Source organism: Chrysemys picta, chromosome 2, assembly GCF_011386835.1.
Source record: "Chrysemys picta bellii isolate R12L10 chromosome 2, ASM1138683v2, whole genome shotgun sequence".
In the NCBI taxonomy this organism is placed as follows: Eukaryota; Metazoa; Chordata; order Testudines; family Emydidae; genus Chrysemys; species Chrysemys picta.
Window position 1 is genome coordinate 290,684,972 of NC_088792.1, and position 21,928 is coordinate 290,706,899.

At 52.1% G+C, this 21,928-nt stretch overlaps 1 protein-coding gene across 1 annotated transcript in view; it reads left to right on the forward strand.

Moving 5' to 3' along the window:
* Window positions 1-21,247, forward strand: part of NRBP2 (nuclear receptor binding protein 2) — a 59,740-nt gene extending 38,493 nt beyond the window's left edge. Inside the window, exons 10-18 of the mRNA XM_005311623.5 lie at window positions 1,067-1,162; window positions 8,300-8,432; window positions 8,670-8,772; window positions 8,971-9,021; window positions 9,565-9,700; window positions 13,429-13,482; window positions 16,175-16,238; window positions 17,251-17,306; window positions 18,669-21,247. Of these exons, the coding sequence (XP_005311680.1) occupies window positions 1,067-1,162; window positions 8,300-8,432; window positions 8,670-8,772; window positions 8,971-9,021; window positions 9,565-9,700; window positions 13,429-13,482; window positions 16,175-16,238; window positions 17,251-17,306; window positions 18,669-18,737 (762 nt within the window). The 3' untranslated portion in view covers window positions 18,738-21,247. The remainder of the gene's footprint in view (window positions 1-1,066; window positions 1,163-8,299; window positions 8,433-8,669; window positions 8,773-8,970; window positions 9,022-9,564; window positions 9,701-13,428; window positions 13,483-16,174; window positions 16,239-17,250; window positions 17,307-18,668) is intronic.
* The last annotated feature ends 681 nt before the right edge of the window (window positions 21,248-21,928 follow it).

Sequence of the window (21,928 nt, forward strand, 5' to 3'; positions counted from 1 at the left end):
GGTGGTGTTTTTGTGACCATCGCTTATTTGCACTGTAGTGTCCAGGAAGTGGATCTCTTGTGTAGACTGGTCCAGGCTGAGGTTGATGGTGGGGTGGAAATTGTTGAAGTCCAGGTGGAATTCTTCAAGGGCCTCCTTTCCGTGGGTCCATATGATGAAGATGTCATCAATGTAGCACAAGTAGAGGAGGGGCACTAGGGGACGAGAGCTGAGGAAGCGTTGTTCTATGTCAGCCATAAAAATGTTGGCCTACTGTGGGGCCATGCGGGTACCCATAGCAGTGCTACTGACTTGAAGGTATAAGTTGTCCCCAAATCTGAAGTGGTTGTGGGTGAGGACAGAGTCACAAAGCTCAGCCACCAGGCGTGCTGTGGCCTCATCAGGGATACTGTTCCTGACAGCTTGTAGTCCATCCTCATGTGGAATATTGGTGTAAAGTGCTTCTACATCCATGGTGGCCAGGATGGTGTTTTCAGGAAGAACACCAATGCATTGCAGTTTCCTCAGGAAGTCGGTGGTGTCTCGAAGATAACTGGGAGTGCTGGTAGCATAGGGTCTGAGGCGAGAGTCCAAATAGATAATCCTGCTGTCAGAGTGCCAATGCCTGAGATGATGGGGCGTCCAGGGTTTCCAGGTTTATGGATCTTGGGTAGCAGATAGAATACCCCTGGTCGGGGCTATAGGGGTGTGTCTGTGTAGATTTGTTCCTGTGCTGTAGCAGGGAGTTTCTGGAGCAGATGGTGTAGTTTCTTTTGGTATTCCTGAGTGGGATCGGAGGACAGTGACCTGTAGAATGTGGTGTTGGAGAGTTGCCTGGCAGCCTCCTGGTCATTATGACTACAGCTTGTGTGGAGCTAGGGGGAACCCAGACGTCCGGCCTGAGAGACCGTCACTGGCCTGGCCTGATACCTGTTCCCGTCCCACCAGAGGGGCACCAGAGCAGCGTCCCCCGGCCCAGGGAATGTCTGAGTAGGAGCTCCCTAGTGAGAGCAGAGGGGCTGCGGCTTGGCCAGCCTGGATGGGGCTCTGTGGAGTGGCGGGGGCTAAGCTCTGATCTCCCCTGCAGATGGCGGTGCTGGAGATCCAATCCAATGGGGACAGCCGAGTCACCGAGGAGGCGATTGCTCGGGCAAGGCACTCCTTGGATGATCCCAACATGCGGGTGAGCGAGGCGGGCCGAGCCCCGCCAGGAAACACCAAGGACATTGCAAAGAGGCCTAGCCACAATGCCCCACCTGCTGATGGGCTCAGGGCTCCCCCCAGTCACCTGTTATGGGGCTTGGGGCTCCCCCATCTCAATTTCCTTCTCAGGCTCTGCAGGGCTTCAGAATCCCCCCCACGCCCTCGCAGTCCTAATCTCCCTCTCGGGAACTACGGGGCTCCCAATCCCCACTCCACTCTCCTTCTCAGGGTCCATGGGGCTCCAGGTCCCCCCATTGGCCCAATCTCCCTCCAGCCCAACCCTCTGAATGGAGGGAGATTATATCTAGAGTCCCCAAGCTCTGTGGGGCAGGTCTGGAGGCTAGGAGAGAGATGCTGGAGACCAATTTGAGGCTGATAAGTAAGAGATTAAAGTCCAGGACCTGAAATGTTTCCAGTTCCACGCACAGGGCCATTAGACAGGCAGAACTACTGGGTCTCAATGTGCGGATGAGACATTGGTGCAAAGAGGAGAGTTTTAGGTTCATTAGGAACTGGGGAACGTTTTGGGAAAGGAGGAGCCTATATAGGAAGGATGGGCTCTACGTAAACCAAAATGGAACCAGATTGCTGGCACATAAAATTAAAAAGTTTGTAGAGGATGTTTTAAATTAAGGACAGGAGGAAAGTTGGCAGGTGCAGAGGAGCATGCGGTTCGAGCAGAGAAATCTTTTAGGGATGAGTTTATCAAAGGGGAAACTCTGTATCCTAGTAAAGAGTATAGGAAAGAAGTTAGTAAAGTCCAGGAAGGAGCTAGTGAGGAACTGTCAAACATACAAGTGTCCCATTTAAATGTAACACATGAATATTGACAAAATATATAAATGCTAGAAGTCTAAATACTAAGATGGGTGAACTAAAGTGACTGACATTAAATGAGAATATTAATATAAAAGCCATTGCAGAAACTTGGTGGAATGAGGATAATCAATGCGAAATAAAATTGTAGGACTGGAAGGGACCTCGAGAGGTCTTCTAGTCCAGTCCCCCACACTCATGGCAGGATTAAGTATTATCTAGACCATCCCTGCAAGGTGTTTGTCTAACCTGCTTTTAAAAACCTCCCATGATGGAGATTCCATAACCTCCCTGGGCAATTTATTCCAATGCTTAACTACCCTGATAGGAAGTTTTTCCTAATGTTCAACCTAAACCACCCTTGCTGCAATTTAAGCCCATTGCTTCTTGTCCTATCCTCGGAGGATAAGGAGAACAATTTTTTCTTCCTCCTCCGTATACCAACCTTTTATGTACTTGAAAACTGTTATCATATCCCCTCTCGGTCTTCTCTTCTCCAGACTAAACAAACCCAATTTTTTCACTCGTCCCTCATAGGTCATGTTTTCTAGCCCAGTGATCATTTTTGTTGCTCTTCTCTGTACTTTCTCCAATTTGGCCACAACTTTCCTGAAATGCGGTGCCCAGAACTGGACACAATACTCCAGCTGAGCGCGGTAATACCAGGGTACAAAATATACAGGAATGACAGAGTAGGTTGCGCTGGTGGAGGCATTGCACTATATGTGAAAGAAAGCATGGAGTCAAATTAGTAAAAATCTTTAATGACTCAAACTGTACCATAGAAATCTCTATGGATAGAAATTCCATGTTTGAATAATCAGAGTATAGCAGAAGGAATATACTACTGACCACGTGGCCAGGATGGTGAGGGTGATTGTGAAATGCTCAGGGAGATCAGAAAGGCTACCGAGGGAGAAAATGCAATAACAATAATAATAATAAACTACCCTCAAATTGATTGGGTACATGTCACCTCAGGATGGGAGGCAAAAATAAAATTTCTAGACAGCATAAATGACTACTTCTTGAAGCAGCTTGTCCTGGAACCCACAAGGGGAGAGGCAATTCTTGATTTAATCCTAAATAGATCAAAGATCTGGTCCAAGAAGTGAATGCAACTGAACTGCTTGGTAATAGCAACCATAACATAATTAAATTTAACATCCTTGGGGGGTGGAGGAAATGCCAAAGAAACCCACTACAGTAGCATTAACTTCAAAAAGGAGAACTACACAAAAATGAGGAGGCTAGTTACCTGGAAATTAAAAGGAAGAGTCACAAGGGTGAAACGCCTGCAAACTGCATGGAGATTATTTAAAACACATAATAGAAGCTCAAACTAAATCTGTACCCCAAATAAAAACAGTAAGAGGACCAAAAAATGCCACCATAGCTAAACAGCAGAGTAAAAGAGGCAGTTAGAGGCAAAAAGTCATCCTTTAAAAATTGTAAGTCAAATCCTAGTGAGGAAAATAGAAAGGAGCAGAAACTCTGTCAAGTCAGGTATAATAAGGCAGGCCAAGAAAGAATTTGAAGAGCAACTAGCTAAGGACACAAAAACTAACAGCAATTTTTTTTTAAATACATCAGAAGCAGGAAGCCTACCTAACAGTCAGTGGAGCCACTAGACAATTGAGGAGCCAAAGGGTGCGTCACGGACTCACAGATCGTGCTCACTCTTGGCCCCACGCGGTCCGTGGGGGGTGCCCCTTTTAGTGAGACAGCCTTTCTCAGGGGTCCACTCTCTCTCGGGGTCCGGCCCCTCCACCTCCTGGATCCGCACCTCTCTGAGCCTGTGCACGTCTGTCTATGCCGTGGGCCCCCTCAGGGAGTACACTCGCTCTCGACCCCCGGGCCTCCACCCCCGAAGGGGTTGATGCAACCCTGTTCTCTAGACCGGAGTGACTCTCAGCCAGCGTAAAACAGGAGGTTTTATTGAGAGTTGAACACAGCACAGGAAACTCTCTGACCCTCAGGCCTGGCCTCCCTCAGCCCAGCACATCCCAGTCTCCCTGCATCCAGGTGGGCTCTGCCTGCTTCCCCTCTCCAGCCCAGAGCCCCCCTGCTCGCCGCTGGGCATCTGAGATCCCCGGCCCCAGGCCCCACCTCTGTCCATTGTCTTCCCTCCAGGTAAACAGGGTCGTAAACCGGGGCCTCCTCTCCTGCTTCTCCCTCTGGCTGGAACCGGCTGGTTAGGTCACTGGGTCCTCACTCTGCAGCCCATTGTCTGCCCACTGGCCAGAACCGGCTGCGTCTCCTCAGCTGTGCCTCCGGGTCACCAGGTCACCGGTCGCTGGGGTATCCATCCTCCCGGCCATCGGCTGGGTCCCCACGTCCTCTCTCCAGTCCTCTGCAAAACGCACTCCCTCTCCCCTCACCTCGTTAAACCAGTAACACCCAGGGAAACTGAGTCCCACCCCCTCCGCATGCAAACCATTGAAACTCCACAGAAAACAAGAAAAAACCCCACTTCGTCACAGGGTGCACTCAAAAAAGATAAGGCCACTGTGAAGAAGCTAAGTGAATTCTTTTCATTGGGCTTCACTACAGAGGATATGAGGGAGATCCCCACCCCTGAGCCATTCTTTTTAGGTGGCCAATCTGAGGAACTGTCCCAGATTGAGGTCTCAATAGAAGAGGTTTGGGAACAAATTGATTTGTTATTGTTTAATTTATCATCATTAATTTATCATTACCAGGACCAGATGGTATTCACCCAACAGTTCTGAAGGAACTCTAATATGAAAATGCAGAACTTACTAACAGTGGTGTGTAACCTATCACTTAAATCAGCCTCTGTACCAGATGACTGGAGAGTAGCTAATGTAATGCCAATTTTTTAAAAAAGGCTCCTGGGAATGAGAGACCAGTAAGCCTAACTTCAGTACCAGGTAAACTGCTTGAAACTATAGTAAAGAACAAAATTATTAGACATTGTGACAGACCCAGACCAGTGGGGTACAGGAGTCTGGTAGAGGGCAAATATACTGGTCACTGGATGAGTAGTTTTCTGTTCCCTGAGTGACCAGAGCAGGGGCTGCACTAGAGTAATCAGGAACCTGCTAGAACCAGTTAAGGCAGGCAGGCAGGCTAATTAGGACACCTGGGGCCAATTAAGAAGCTTCTAGAATCAATTAAGGCAGGCTATTCAGGGCACCTGGGTTTTAAAAAGGAGCTCACTTCAGTTTGTGGTGTGAGTGTGAGGAGCTGGGAGCAAGAGGTGCAAGGAGCTGAGAGGGTATGCTGCTGGAGGACTGAGGAGCACAAGTGTTATCAGACTCCAGGAGGAAGGTCCTGTGGGGAGAATAAGGAAGGTGTTTGGAGGAGGCCATGGGGAAGTAGCCTAGGGAGTTGTAGCTGTCATGCAGCTGTTACAGGAGGCACTATAGACAGCTGCAGTCCACAGGGCCCTGGGCTGGAACCTGGAGTAGAGGGCGGCCCCGGGTTCCCCCCAAACCTCCCAATTGACCTGGACTGTGGGTTCTTCCAGAGGGGAAGGTCTCTGGGCTGTTCCCTAACCCACATGGTGAATCTCTGAGGCAAGAAAATCCGCCAATAAGCGCAGGACCCACCAAGATAGAGGAGGAACTTTGTCACAACATGTAGATAACAACAATATGTTGGGGAGGAGTCAACGCGGCTTTTGTAAAGGGAAATCATGCCTCACAAATTTATTAGAGTTCTTTGAGGGTTTCAACACATGTGGACAAGGGGAATCCAGTGGATATAGTGTACTTGGACTTTCAGAAAGCCTTTGACAAGGTCCCTCACCAAAGGCTCCTAAGCAAAGCAAGGAGTCATGGGATAAGAGGGAAGGTCCTCTCAGGGATCAGTAATAGGTTGAAAGATAGGAAACAGGGTAGGAATGAATGGTTAGTTTTCAAAATGGAGAGAGGTAAATAGCAGGGTGCCCCAAGGATCTGTACTGGGACCGGTGCTGTTCAACATATTCATAAATGATCTGGAAAAAGGGGGTGAACAATGAAATGGCAAAATTTGCAGATGATACAAAACTACTCAAGATAGTTAAGTCCAAAGCTGACTGTGAAGAGTTACAAAGGGATCTCACAAAAGGGATACTCAGGGACTGGGCAACAAAATGGCAGATGAAATTCAGTGTTGATAGGTGCAAAGTAATGCACACTGGAAACAATAATCCCAACTGTACATACAAAATGATGGGGTCTAATTTAGCTGTTATCACTCAAGAAAGAGAACTTGGAGTCAGTGTGGATAGCTCTCTGAAATCATCCACTCAATGTGCAGCGGCAGTCAAAAAAGTGAACAGAATGTTGGGAATCATTAGGAAAGGGATAGATAATAAGACAGAAAATATCATAATGCTACTATATAAATCCATGGTATGCCCACATCTTCAATATTGCATGCAGTTCTGGTCGCCCCATCTCAAGAAAGATATATTGGAATGGGAAAAAATGCAGAGAAGGACAAGGAAAATGATTAGGGGTATGAAACAACTTCTACAGAAGGAGAGAGTAAAAAGACTGGGACTTCCATTTTAAAAATGCGACAATTAACAGGGGATATGATAGAGTTCTATAAACCACGAATGCTGTAGAGAAAATGAATAAGAAAGTATTATTTACCCCTTCACATAACACAAGAACCAGGGGTCATCCAATGGAAATTAACAGTCAGCAGGTTTAAAACAAACAAAAGGAAGTATTTCTTCACACAGTCAAGCTGTGGAACTCCTTGCCAGAGAATGTTGTGAAGGCCAAGACAATACCAGGGTTCAAAAAAGAGCTAGATCAGTTTATGAAGGACAGGTCCATCAATGGCTATTAGCCAGGATGGGCAGGGACGCAACCCCATGCTCTGGGTGTCCCTAAACCTGCACTGCCAGAAGCATCTAGCACCAGCCATTATCAGAGACAGGATACTGGGCTAGGTGGACTATTTGTCTAACCCAGCATGGCCCTTCTCATGTCCCTGCCTGGATCCCTCAGACATCTATTGGGGTTTTTCCGGCTCAGAGCTCTATGACTTCTGCTGGGTTTCCCCTATGCTAGTGGAATGGCAGCCCCCACTCAAAGGTGGCTGCTCTGTACTAGCAGGGATGTAGTGGAAGGAAAATCCTGGAACATTCCAGAGTAAGAAGTCCCCCCGGGACACAGCACCAGCACCTGTGCAGTTGTAATGGGCTCCCAGCCTTTCCCCTGAGTGTTTACACTGCTCTTTCAGGTTCAGGGTGGGGACAGGCCTTAACTCCCTGTGTCCAAGTCAGGGCACAGCACACGCCCTGTTGTTCTGTTCTTAAAGGTGACCCGGAAAAGGCCACAAACACCTGGGGCTTATGCCCTTTTAATGGAGAAAGGGGCTGTGAAGGGGGTGGTCCGTATGGATAGAGAATCAGCTTGGTTTTCCTGCTTGGAATTTGACCTGTCTGACTTTGGAGCTGGTGGGACTGTGACTTCACTCTTCCCAAGGGCGAGGAGCCAGAGGAACTGGGGGGAAGGACAGCCAGGCAGTTTAAGGTTTGCTTTTGGTTGGCTTTTATTGACCCCTGTTAAATCCAAAGCTCTTTGTTAGCGATTCAGATGCTCCCTCACTGAGGGCTGAGAGCTCCTGCTCCTGTCTCCTGCTCTTCCCAGAAGTCCTCCAGCAAACAGGGGAGGCAGGACCTGTCATTCCTGACTCCTCTATGGTGATAAAGCAGCAAACCTTTTGGGGAGAGGGGTACTAGAGAGAAGCAGAGCAGAGAGGTCACAGAGCGCCTCCCCAGCCATTCTTTTCCACTGAGGAGCAGAAAAGGGCACGCGTCTAGCATTTCCCCTCTGCAGGCCGTCATTAAGCATTTCCAGCTCCCCCGTCTGGCTGTGTCTTGAATCCTCTCGCCCCAGCCCCTGGATGCCTCCTAGCCTGTGAGCGCAGAGGAAGGGCTCTCAGGTGCTGATTCTGACGGGCTGTTAGATGCCCCCCCCCTTCTTTTTCCAGTCTCCTTGCTGAATTTCCCCTGCATCCTCCACCCTCACATTGCTCAGCAGCGTTAGGAGCCAGCGCTCCTGATAGCCCAGCCTCAGGCTGCAACAGGACCCCCAGGAGCATTGTCCCCTTAAAAGGGTACCATGAATTCCACGATCATTGCACCAAAGTCTGTGCACCCTGCAGTGCCCTCTGGTGATGCTGCCCATTGGCACAAGGCTACTGGAGCCTTCAGAGTATGGGCACTCATTGCCTCTCCTGGGCGTGAGGAGGGGACGGGCACTGCGGTGGGGCTGCAGGGGGGGAGGTCTCTGCATTGCTGCAGGCTCATGCCCCCCCCTTTGCCTCTCAGGACTTCATTCTGGGGTGCCTGCTCCTCAACCCGGACAAGCGGCCGACAGCCCATAATCTGCTCTTCCACCAGGTGCTCTTTGAGGTCCACTCCCTCAAACTGCTGGCAGCGCACTGCTTCATCAACAACCAGTGTGAGTGAGTGGGGACGAGGAACGGGGACGCTCAGCTACAGAGCCCTGGCACTAGACCGAGCCTTGAGCAGGGCTGTACCAGAGGCAGCCGCCCAAATCCCTGCCCCAGCGCAGCTGAGCGCATGGGAGAGGCTCTCTGGGCCCTCTTCGGGGAAAGGGGAGGCTCAGGCCCCTGCCTGTGGGGAGAGTTTGTGCAGAGCTCCCAGCTGACAGGTTCTTCTCTTGGCTTTGCTGTAGACCTGATGCCGGAGAACGTGGTGGAGGAGAAGACGAAGGAGCTGGACCTGAACATGGTGATGGCGGAGATCCGGCGAGAGGGGCGGCCCGCAGTGCAGTGGAGGTGAGACCCCTGGGGAGGGGGATCTTGGGGCAGCCCCAGCAGGGAGTGTGGATGGGCAGGAAACCGTGCAACCTCCACGCCCAGCAAAGATGGCTTGGTGCTCCTAGTGTCACTGCCCCACCTCTCCCCAAGCCCCTCTCTCCGCCCCTCCTTGCCCTGCTGTCCCCAGTAACCTCTTCCCTCCTGTTTCTCTTCCAGATACTCAGAAGTCTCCTTCCTGGAGCTTGACAAGTTCCTGGAGGATGTCAGGTGAGCTGGGGTTGGGTGGTGTCCCACGGATCCCTCAGCCAGGCCTGTTCAGAAGCTCCATGCGTGGATAATATGCTGCCAGTGAGGCTCGGACAGACAGGGCCTCAGCCCGTCCAGAGACCTGAGCTAAGGCTCTCTAGTGCAAGCACCAGTGGGGTGGCTGGTTTCGTTCAGTCCTGACCACTGGATGCCAGACAATGCCTCGTCCCTGGGCTGTGTGGAGCTGCCAGTGTCACGAACACTGCAGGGAAGCTTTTGCAGAAATGTTTCCTTTCTGCTGAGTGGTTTCTGGGTCAGTTCCTGATTTGTCCCCCTCCCCATGGGGGCCGTTCTGTTCACAGCCCCTGAACCACGCGGGACCCCAAGGCAGCCATGTCTGGAGTTGGGGGGGAAGGGCTTGCGCCCTGCTGCCTTCCCCACATCAACAGGGCCCGGCTTCTCCTCCTCCTGGAGCACAGCTCCCCGGGGCCATGACCCTTCCCTCGCCCCTTGCTAGCTGGGCCTGGGCATGGCTGGTTCCACCTAACTGTGTCTCTGTGGCAGGAATGGGATCTATCCCCTGATGAACTTCGCTGCCACCAGGCCCCAGCTGCTCCCGCGTGCACTCTCCCAACCTCAGGAGGACCCCCAGAAAGCCAAGACCCCCACCCCGGAGCCCTTCGATGTGGAGACGAGGAAGGTAAGGGCGAAAGTGGGACCATTTCAAATGCCACCCTGGGGACAGCACCCCCTGCTGGAACTAGGCAGACAGTGCCCTTCTCTGCTGCACTCTTGCCCTGTGGACTCCCCTCCCATGGGTCTGGCACTGCCCCCCAGACCCACTGTGGGTTCTCCTGCAGGCACGAGAGATACGTTTCCAGTGCCCACAGTGAGTGCTGTGGGCTCCCCACTTGGGATCGAGTTAATGCACTTTGTTCTCAGCCTTGACCCGTCAGAGCAGCCAGGCTGGGTTGGGGCTGGTCTCTGGTGCACTTCCCAGTAGGTCCATGGACAGCACTAAAGCCCAGTGCATGATGGGAGGCAGGGATTGATTATTCTTTGACCCTGACATTACAGTGAGACCCCAGCTGAGATCAGGCCCCAGTTGTGTTGGGTGCTGCACAGAGAGGGAGAGAAATCCTGCCCCACACTGCTTGTGCTCTGGTGGAAGGTAAAGTCTTGCCAACTGGGCAGAGCAAACAATTGAAGGGAGCAGGGGAGTGGGGCAAGCATGAGTGGACGCATGGTTACAGACACTCCTATCTATTCTTTGTATTACGGTAGCTCTAGATGCCTGGGTGCTGTAGAAATATGTAACAGAGACAGTCCCTGTCCCAGAATACTTACAGTCCAAGTGTAAGACTGTAGACAGTAGGTGGATATAACAGGCAGAGGAGACACAAGGAAACACTGAGACTATACGGGTCAGGATGAAAAGCAGAGGCCACAGCACACCAGCTGCCTAAGCAGTGCTGAGGTTTCTGTGGGCCTGGCAGCAGGGGGAGTGTTAGGGAGGGATTTGAAAGAGGACAATGAGGTGGCTTTGCAGAGGTGTTTCGGGGAGCTTCTCCCATGCACAGGGGATGTAATGAGAGTTGGCTTGTGGGGAAATTTCCTAAAATGGACAATCAAGACTGGCATCATTTCCTGAATGAATGAAGGAGTCGACATGTCTATGGTACATGAAAAAAGATGGGGCAAGCGGGGATAGGCCATCAAAGGCTCTACAGCAGGGGTGGGCAAACTTTTTGTCCTGAGGGCCACATCTGGGTATGGAAATTGTATGGCGGGCCATGAAGGCTCACGAAATTGGGGGTTGGGGTGTGGGAGGGGGTGAGGGCTCTGGCTGGGGAAGCGGTCTCTGGGGTGGAGCCAGAAATGAGGAGTTCAGGATGTGGGAGGGGACTCCGGGCTGGGGCAGGGGTGGGGGTTAGGGCTCTGGTTGGGGGTGTGGGCTCTGGGATGGGGATGAGGGGTTTGGGATGCAGGAGGGTGCTCCGGGCTGGGACCGAGGGGTTTGGAGGGCAGGAGGGGGATTGGGGCTAGGACAGGGGGTTGGGGCATGGGAGGGGTCAGGGGTGCAGGATCCAGGGGGCACTTACCTCAAGCAGCTCCTGGAAGCAGCGGCATGGCCCCTCTCTGGCTCCTATGCGGAGGCGCGGCCAGGCAGCTCTGGGCGCTGCTCCATCTGCAGGTGCCCGGCCAATGGGAGCTGCAGAGGCAGCGCTTGGGGCGGGGCCATGGGCAGTGTGTGGAACCCCCTACGCATAGGAGCCAAAGAGGGACATGCTGCCACTTCCGGGAGCTGCGGCACGCACAGAGCGGGGCAAGCTCCCGACCCCGCTCCCTGGCTGGAGCAGGACAAGCCCCAGACCCTGCTCCCCGGCGGGAGCTTGAGGGCTGGATTAGACCATCTGAAGGGCTGGATGCTGCCCCCAGGCCGTAGTTTGCCCACCGCTGCTCTACAGTGAAGGCACTTAGTGTATGTCTTTGAAGTGGAAGAGGCGCTAGCAGAGGGACACAAAGGGGGGAATCAAAACGAGAAGCCAGGAAGAGGACTTCTGTGCTTATTGTTTGTAAAGCCATACTGCTTACGAGCCCCTGTGAACAGTGCTAGGCACTGCACAAACACAGACCAGAAAGACAGCCCTGCCTCAAAGAGCGGACAATCTCAGTAGCCGTGTTCTTAATGGCTGTAAGTGAGTCTACACTGAAGCGCTACAGCGGCGCAGCTGCACCACTGCTGTGTTGCATCTGTAGACAAGCCCCTAGGGAGTTAGACTTTTCCCCACTGATGCTTCCATTGTGTGAGAACATAGTTTTCAGCTCCCTGGCAGCATGGACCATCCATGCTTGCTAAGGGGCCAGCAGCGCTCTTGTCCCGGAGTGCATGAGCTGCCACAGCAAAGTGGGTCAGAGAGATCAGCCATCACGTCACCCCAGTTAGCAGGAGTGGGATTCCGCCGCGAGGATAAGTTGGTGCTGAACGTTGTTTCCTGTCTGAGAATGGGGCATCAGGCAGCTGGTGTTTTGCAGAAAGAAGTGGCAGGATTAGAACCCGGCCTGGATGTGAGGATCTAGAGGGAGGGCTGAGTGGAAGGTGACACCATATTACAGACTTGAGTGACAGGGAGGATGGAGGTGTTGTCTACAGCGATTGAGAAAGGAGGCAGGGGAGGGGAAAGATTAAGAGCTTGGAACAATTTGCAGGTCGTGAGTCAATCAGAGTTTTAGAGCCTAAATAATTGCTGCTTTCACTAGGGCCGGTTTCCTCTGGGCCCCAGGGGTGCTCAACCCCCTGCTCTGTGCCAGGTCCCACCCCACCCGACCTCTTCCCCCAAGCCTCCACCCCACCTCCCCTCTTCCTGCCCCTGGCCCTGCCCCTCTCCACCCCTTCCCCAAATCCCCAGCCCTGCCTCGCCTCTTCCTGCCCCCGGCCCTGCCCCTCTCCACCCCTTCCCCCAAACCCCCACCCCTACCTCGCCTCTTCCTGCCCCCGGCCCTGCCCCTCTCCCCCCCTTCCCCAACCCCCAGCCCTGCCTCGCCTCTTCCTGCCCCTCTCCACCCCTTCCTCAAACCCCAGCCCTGCCTCGCCTCTTCCTGCCCCCGGCCCTGCCCCTCTCCACCCCCTTCCCCAACCCCCAGCCCTGCCTCGCCTCTTCCTGCCCCCAGCCCTGCCCCTCTCCACCCCTTCCTCAAACCCCCAGCCCTGCCTCGCCTCTTCCTGCCCCCGGCCCTGCCCCTCTCCCCCCCCCTTCCCCCAAACCTCCACCCCTGCCTCGCCTCTTCCTGCCCCCAGCCCTGCCCCTCTCCACCCCTTCCCCAACCCCCAGCCTTGCTCCGCTCCAGGCCTGGTACAGAATAAATGCTGGCGTTCACCAGGTGTCAGTCAGGCCAAGAGCATAGCAGGATTAGAAAGGTGCAGGCAAAGTATATGGCCACGAACACGCAGAGTTGTAATATTAAAATGTAACCAAGAGTTTGGGAAGGGCTGTAACCCCTCCTGCTTCGGGGGGGGGAGGGGAAGGGCTGTAACCCCTCCTGCTTCGGGGGGGGGAGGGAGGGGAGCCAACCCCTAACAAACGGGGATAGGAGGAGATTTCCCTTGAGGGGAAGGTTACTCCATAACTGTCCCCTACACAGTGTTCCGGCACCTTCCTCTTAATCAGCTAGTGCTGCCCCTGGCAGGGACAGGTATTGGTTCACGTGGACCCAGGGCTGGCCCAGTCTGGCAGTTCCTATGGGACAGAAATGAGGGAGGGAATGGGAGAAGGTTTTAGGTGGCATATAGGCAGTTGGGGGTTGTGGGATGTAAGTTGGAGGGGGGAAGTCAAACTGCTTGGCCAGGGATATGGCAGAGCTGAAGGAGGGCAGAGCGCAGATGCCCCGTGCTGCTCCCACACTGATGGTTGTCTTGGTCTCTCCTAGGTGGTGCAGATGCAGTGTAGCATGGAGATGAATGAAGAGAAGGCCCAGTGGCATGTAAGTGATGAGCCCAGCAGAGCTCACAGCACTGGGCCAGTACCAGAGCATGACCCTCTCGGTCTGTCCTTCCCCTTTTCCCTTGAACAAAGGTTGGTAGGACGTTTGTTACAGTGGCAGGCAGGGGCCCACTGTGCGGAGTGCTGCTAGCGAGTTCCAGCAGGGTGCCCCAAAGAGCTCCCTGTTTTTAGGAAGACAGCTGGGCCGTGGGATGTGAGGGGAGGGAGACAGCCACAAATTACACAAACAGAGATGTTTGCAGCTCTATAAATAAATACAAAACCAGTTTCCCCCACAGCAGTCAGCCTAGCCACTAGACCTGGAGTGCGTTCCTACGGGCATCACCGCACAGGTGGGGTCAGGTACAGGAGAGGGCAGCTCTGGGACGATGATCCAGGATAAGCGGCATGGAAAAAAGCAGAGACATATGGGGCTGGCACTGGCACTGTTGGTGGGGGCAATGCAATAAGAGCAGTGAAGGCTGATGGAGTTCTGATTACCAGTCTCCTAACGAGCAAAACGAGGTGATCCCAGCAGTAACCATCAGTAAAGCAGACTTCTGTCCCCAGTAACATACAACCCTTGAAGACAGTGGAGCCAGAAGGAATGAGCAGCACTGGAGGATTAAATCAGGCCAGGCAAACCCGACTGCCACATTGGCTAGAATTAGTCAGTGGGGCAGGGACTGTCCTGCTGTGTGTGGGCAGCGCTGCCGGGACAGGATCAGCAGGAACGTGAATACAGCAGACTCCTGTAGGAGTAAGTTAGTAAAGCAGCTCCTCCGTCTGCGCCAGGGTCTCACATCTTGGCCTGTGCTTCCTCCTAGACCTGCTGTTACCCCCTGTGCTCTGCCCACTGCCTCACTCTCGACCCTGAGAATTCATTACACCACACCCTGTGCTTAGAGAGGACTCCTCTTCTGTGCATCCAGTGCCAGCTCTGCACCTTCCTTGCCTTCCCCAAGATTTACTGCGGTCACTTCGGTCGTGTCTAGATGAGCAGGTTGCACGAGTTTAACTCTCAGCAATTTTTAAACCAATTTAGTTAAACTGGTGCAAGCCCCTGAGTGGCCGCTCCTGGGAGTTGAAGAGAAACTGAAGTATGCTGCTCTTAAATCAAAATAAGTGTCCACGTCAGGGTTAGCATCAGTTTAGCTAAATCAGATTAAAGTCACACCTTCAGTTAAACCAGTGCTGCTTTCTTGTGTAGGCAAGCCTGAACCCAAACCCCAGATCTGAACCCTGCCAAGCTGGGCCAGCTCTGAGTTTAGTGGGCAGCTCCTTCCCTATAATGGGGCAAACCCAAACATGAGGTGCAAACTCATGTACTGTGGGAGGGGATCAAAATCCACAGACCTGTGTCTCTTTCTGTTGCTTCTCTCCTGTCTGTGGCCTCCCACACCTGGTCCTTGCAGCTTCCTGGTGTTTCTCCAAAGCTGACTGTAAGCTCCTTAGGGGTAGGGCCCTTGCCGCCATAAGAACGGCTATACTGGATCAGACCAAAGGTCCATCTAGCCCAGTATCCTGTCTTCTGACAGTAGCCAATGCCAGGTACCCCAGAGGGAATGAACAGAACAGGTAATCATCAAGTGATCCATCCCCTGTTGTCCATTCCCAGCTTCTGGCAAACAGAGCCTAGGGACTTCATGTGTTTTGTGGGGGCTGGGTACCCCCATGGTGCTGTATAAATCAGTAATTGTCATAGGTCTAACACTGGCTGTAGCATCTCTCCGTTCTGCTCGGCCAGGTTATGTAGTCACACGGGCTAATTTCAGAGTGGTAGCTGTGTTAGTCTGTATCAGCAAAAACAACAAGGAGTCCTTGTGGCACCTTAGAGACTAACACATTTATTTGAGCGTAAGCTTTCGTGGGCTAAAGCCCACTACATCAGATGCATGCAGTGGAAAATACAGTAGGAAGATAGATACAAAGAACATGAAAAAATGGGGGTTGCCATACCAACTCTAATGAGACTAATCGATTAAGGTGGGCTATTATCAGCAGGAGGGAAAAAAAACTTTGATAGTGATAATCAGGATGGCCCATTTCAAATAGTTGACAAGAAGGTGTGAGTAACAGTAGGGGGAAAACTCCTCTGCTCTGGTGCAAGTGTGCTTGGGATCCCCTGTTCATCTCTTGGGGGTTCTGTGATTCCAAAGGGACAGGATCATGGCTTGAGGGGTCCCCTTTAGAAAGTGGGAGCTGTATCCAGGATCTGGAGTTTTTGATCTGTGGCTCTTTAATCATTGCAAGGACAATAATGACACTAGGACTTGTTCTATTCAGCTAACATTCTCCGGGTGGATCCTCGGAGGGATCCTGAGCCCTTTATCCTCTGCGAGGAACTCCCAGAGCACTCACTGCAGCCTGCAGTGAGGTCGGAGAGGGAAAGACTTGGGATTGTTGCACTCGGTGGGGGTGTCTCTGACCCTACCCTTCTCCCAGTGTAATGTAACATTTTAGCTGTGATAGAGGAAAGAGCACATGTAACATTTTAGCTGTGATAGAGGAAAGGGCACATTCATTCCAGGCAGGGCCTTCAAAGGGCATGTCTGACCGGCTGCCCGCAATCTCCTGCACCAGCACTACCTGTTTCTCCCAGCAGCCTCTGGTGCTGGCTGAAGGAGCTGCACGTTTGTTTCCTAAGGAGAAGCTGATGCTCTTTTCTAATACGCTCTCTCTTCCTGCTGCAGCTCACGCTCTTGCTAATCCTGGAGGACAAGCTGCACCGACAGTTAAGCTACGACCTGCTGCCAAGTAGGTTTATTTATAATTATCATGTCCTATTATTGATCTAGTAGTTGTGCCTGAGGGCCCTGAGCAGGGTTGGGCCCCATGGCCCAAGGCCATGCTCAGACTTACAGGAGGACGTGGTCCTTACTCCAGAGAGCTCAGTCTGTTTACAACCTGGTTTCCTTTCCTCTCTGCACTGGAGGAGGCAGCCTGAACCCTGCCAGCCAGGTGCAGGGTCCTGCCCACCTGTGTCCCCAGAGCAGTGGGTGTCCGGGCTCACAGCCTTTGGGAGCATAGTGGAATGGCCATTAAGAACATTCACATTATCCTGATCAGAATTTCATCTCTGCACCCCAATACTGTGACACCTGTCAAGAGAAGAGGAAGTAGGTAGTTTCTCCCCTGAGACGGCAGCCTTTTTCTGCAGCTTTAGTAAAGGGGGAAAGTCCATGGCTGAGTGATGAGCTGCCCTTGTATGGTGTGAAAGTTCCCAGCCATTCAGCCTGGCTCTGCTGCAGAGCCCAGAGGTGGTTCTCTTCAGAGCATGCCCAGTCCCAGCCCGACTCATGGGGAAGACAGGAGCCCTCTGGAGGAAAGTGCAGCCATCCTTATCGAGCGCCCTGGAGTCAGAGTTCTTTATCTGGCCTCACAGACAGCCGAAAAGCCCAGAGCCAGGGATCTCTCTGCACAGGGCTTGGTATCATAAAAGGCCCCTTTTGGTTTCTGAGCCAAGAATGTCAAAAGAGCGTTCTGCTGAGATGGCCACACTTTGCCTGGTCTGGGAGTGGAACCTTGCAAAGCTCATTCCACCCGGCACTTGGCATGAGGCCCACTCAGTGCTCACCTACACACTCTGTCTGCCCCATAGTCGCATGGGCTGGTGCTCAGCCAGCCCTAGGCTCACTCCATCTGTGTCCCCAAAGCCAAATGCGTCTGCAAAAGCTTCCAGCTGGGCTGTGTGCCAGGAGAGGTGCTCTCCGGAGGGAACGCCAGCGGCAGGAATTTCCTGTTCTCACTGTTAACCCTGTTTCTGCAGCTGACAGTTCCAAGGGCTTGGCCTCAGAGCTGGTGCACTACGGATTCATCCATGAGGTGAGCCTCCTCCCCCCTCCTTTAGAATTTGCACGACTCACTCGGGCAGGGATCTGCTGCCAATATATTCACACAGGACTCTCTAATTCTCCACAACACCCTAGGCCTCAGGGGCATGACCTGGGCAGTCCACTCACTTATTTTCCCATTTAAGCAAGCTTGTTCTTATGACTGACCAGGGTCAGACGGGGCCAGTTTATGGTTGCATGATGAACCCCCTACTTTTTACCATGCTGCCACTCTTTGCCGATCTGCTTTGCTCAGGCCTGGCTCCAGGCTGCTCCAATGACAGGAGTAGCCATATTATCATGGCATGAGTCACCCCGTGAGTGGGACCAAATTTAAAAATGATTCTGGAGTATGAAACCAGAAGAGCTGCCTAGATCAAAGAGCCCAGATGAGACACTCTGCCACCTCCTGCCTCCCCCAGAGAAGCCCCCCTGCCTGCTGCTGCCCCAGACAGCAGTCACTGACCTACACTGCAGCTTTCTACCTGGCCAGAAGATGGAATCAATTCCCTCACCATCAAACTTGTGCACAGCACATTTCTCTTCAGTGGCCCCAGAGCTAGGGAGGGCCCAGCCAGTTCAGCAGTCCAGAGCCAGGGGGATGCCGATGCTTTGAGTAGCAGAGCAGCCTGCAGGAAGCCTGGCTAGGAGGAAGCAGACACACTTATTTTTGCCAGAAAATGGTGTCGCGTTTTGCCCATGAGTTGGGAATTTGGAAACCGTAAGTGAAGTCTGGGAGAATTCCTCAATCTGAATCCTGACCCTACCCAAGCAGTTAGTCAGCTCCTTTGACAAACAGCTTTACCTGCTGGCCACTTGCAAGATGGTGCATTTATACTTCGTTCCTGGACGGCCTCCTGAGCATATGGACCGTATAGAACAGAGGTCATCTGCCAAAATGAATGGGGAAGATTTGGGAGAGAACAGGAGTCCCCTCCCGTAGAGCATTTCTGGAAAATATGTGGCTCCTGGTACAATCTGTTGATTTGAAAGACAAACAATTTTCTGTTAAGAAGCAGAGAGAAAAGTCTTTCAGAAGCCGGTGATTTTGTGGGTGTCGTGGTGTGTGACCCTCCGCGGCAGGGAAATTAACGAATCCTTCCTTCACTTGGGTAGGAGAATGTTACCACGAGGCTCCTGGCAATCCAATGACCCCTCTACAGCATCAGTTGCTCTGCTTACCTTACTTTTGCCTCTCTGGATCTCCACAGCCCTGTACATCTGCAGTCATGCTCACCAGGTCTCCTCTTCTCCTTGCTACCGTAGAGACATGAGAGGTGATAGTGAGGATTAGATGTGGGGAGTGCTCTCAGCTACACCAAGCCTAATTAACCTGCTGATTCCTTTCTCCTAGGATGACTGTGAAATGCTGGCCAACTTCCTAGAAAATGCTTTTCACAAGCACCGGTCTCCTCCCTTGTGAGTCACCCCGATGAGTTCTGAGCAGAGAGGTGCCCCCCAAAGGAGGATGGGAACTGTTCCAGGCCAGAAGGAACTGTGGGGCTCTTGATCAGGCTTTCCACTGCAGAGGTGACCTTGCCATTTGTTCCTGGCTGTATCTCTACTGTCCATCCAGCCTGTGATTCAGAAAGAAAATGGCAAGAAGAGAAAGGACCAGCAAACATGAGGCCTTTGACATGCGTCGTTGTTACCAGGATCCCGCCAAGAAAGTGCTCTCCAGCCTCCACTTCTGAAGGAGGCCAAGGCGAGCGGTGAGGTGGTTTTAGGAGTGGAGGATCATGCAGGAAGCTTCTGGTTGCAGGGTTTTTGAAGATGCAAAGCTGCTGCAAGAGCCCACAACTGGTAAATTTACCTCTGGGAGCAGATCGCTGTGGGCCATCACTTCGCTTCCTCGGCTGGAAATGGTCACAGCAGGCAGGGAAAGAGTGCAGGTTTGGGAGGATCTTGAGCAGTTTCCTGTCTGCCATATTCCACCCCTTTTCCAGGCCTGATTCCTCCTGCTCTGCTGGAGTCCCCCAGGGCAAAGGAGCCATTGCGATGCCTTATCATAAGAACTGCACTCCCTCTGCTAGGCTGAGGAGAGGACATTGTGAGCTTGACTGACAGGGCATGGGAAGAAATTGCAGGAATCCTGAACCATCAGGTGGTTCATAAAATATGGACCAACAGAACCACCACTGGTGCTGAGCACAGCCTCTGTCATTTCAGTTAGTGAATTTTTGGAAGGCTAAGAGACAAAGTGAAAGGTGGAATTTCCATCATTAGACGGGAGAGTGGGGGCAAATATAGCTGCTGATTTGTCAGGTTCAAGATTGGTGTATTATGCAAATAGGAATTGTGTATCAATGGCTGTGCCATGCTGCTCTGCCTGCACCTCGCTGCTCTGAGTGTACTGTTCACACTAGGCCATATGGGCCACGCTGCACTGACTGTATCATGCTATGCTGACTTTCTTACACGGTGCCCGATTCCTTGTCTAGTTCTGGCTGTGTACACTTTGCCACGCAGCACAGATTTTATCGTGGTGTGCTGGGTTTGCCGTGCTAAGCTGCTTTGCTAAGCTGTCCTGGCTGTTTAATTACGTGGGTTTTCCAAGTTGTGCTGATATTGTGCTAACTTTGCAGATACAGACATTTCAATAAATTGATTGAAAAGAACAAACCCCATCACAAAACATGATAACTGAGTGACCCATTTGGAGTCTTTGTGGATTGTTTACTCTCCCCATTACACAAAGAAGGGGTAAAGTAGCTTCCTCCATGTCCAATTGGCTTATCCACAGTCAGGTACACTGAAATGCTGAACGAATTAGGTGGAGAAACATTCTCCTAATGCTTGGTCAGTGGGCTTCTCACTCTTTCTGCTTATGCCAGGACAAGTCTGGGCTTGAGTCTATGGAAATGCTGAAAGCTTGCTTTGTGCTGTGCTTGTTTCATGTCCCTGATGGAGCAATTTGCTCTAGTTCAGCTCCTAGGTTTTCCCCTTGCTGATTTCTTTGTATAACCAACAAGTCAGAGCTCGATTTCTCTAGAGAATTTTCCTCCCAGTGCCTTTGCTGTGTTCTGCAGTGGTGTATTCGTTAGCTAACCTCTACACAATTCCTAGAGTACATGATGCATTAGGCAAGGACGATCTGAGGTTGAGGAATGCAGCCCCACACCCTGAAAGAGCTCCAGCTGGTAAAACAAAACACAACACTGTAGTCTGTCTGCTCAGCACCAAGGATTGTTGTGGTTTTTTCCTCAACACACCCCCCCCTCCTGCAAAGAATTTTTTTCTGGCGGAAGAACTTATTAAAAAAATCCAGTGCAAAACAAGCCAAAGGGCTTATAAGCGATGTCTTAGGTACTTATATGGCCCCCATCCGCCTAGTATCTGAGCGCCTCACACTCTTTAAATACAATGCTATGTGATTCACCTTTGTGAGCCTGTATCTCATTCTGTAAGTGTGAAAAGGCACACGTCCAAAAGGGAAAGCTTCCAATTCTGTATGGAGAATACAAGAACTGAGTCCCAGTCTACTGCCTAGTTTCAGAGTAGCAGCCGTGTTCGTCTGTCTGCCAGTCTTTTGCATCTGCTGTTAGACACTAACATGCTTGCCAATTTATTTTATTTCACGCTCACATGAACACTATCCCAGGATTCACAAGACTATAACAGGGTTCAAGATAGAACTAGATAGGTTCATAGAGGATAGGTCCATCAATGGCTATTAGCCAGGCTGGGCAGGGATGGCGTCCCTAACCTCTGTTTGCCAGAAGCTGGGAATGGGCAACGGGATGGATCACTGGATGATTCCCTGTTCTGTTCATTCCCTCTGGGGCCCCTGGCACTGGCCACTGTCGGAAGACAGGACACTGGGCTAGATGGACCTTTGGTCTGACCCAGAACGGCCGTTCTTATGTTCATGTATGAGATGCTGAGCTGGTTGGTCTCTTCAAAATTAAAAGACAAATCTGAATTTTGATTTTACTTTTACCATTTTGCCACAATTAATTGTGACCCAACCTTTTCTGCAGAAATAGATTTTAGGTAGATTTGTAGATTACAAAGTCAGATGGGCTCACTGCGCTCATATAGCCCAGCGGTTCCCAAACTGTGAGCTGTGGCACAGTCCCGGGTGGTCTGCCATCATGGGCGGAGTTTCAGGGGGGTGAGGGGGGAGCTGCAACACCAGGCACTGTGTGCATCCAGGTCAGTTTCTCCAGGTGGGCTGAGTAAGGGGAGGGCAGGAGAACAGCTCGTGATGCCTCACAGCACAACCCATGTGGGGAAACTGACGTGGCTGCACAGAGCACCTGGCGTCACCGCTTACCCGCCCTCGCCCCTGAACCCCACAGGGGGCAGGGGGAACAGAGGAATGTTTGGGGAGGGCAAGCGGCAAGGCCCAGTGCTCTGTGCATCCAGGTCAGTTTTTTCAGTCTCCAAGCTCAGGTAGGTGTAGTCTTTGGTGGCTACAAACCACTGGGTGCTGATGGGTATGGCCTGGCCCAGCATGCACACAGCCACAAGGAGCGGAGCCATTCTCACTGTGCCACCTAGAGGGGGTAGCTAGGGACTGTGCATAGGCGGGGGGTAGCTCAGTACATAGATGGGTCTCACAGCAGCAGCATTCCCTTGGACACAACCCCTCCTGACACCCTCAGCCACACC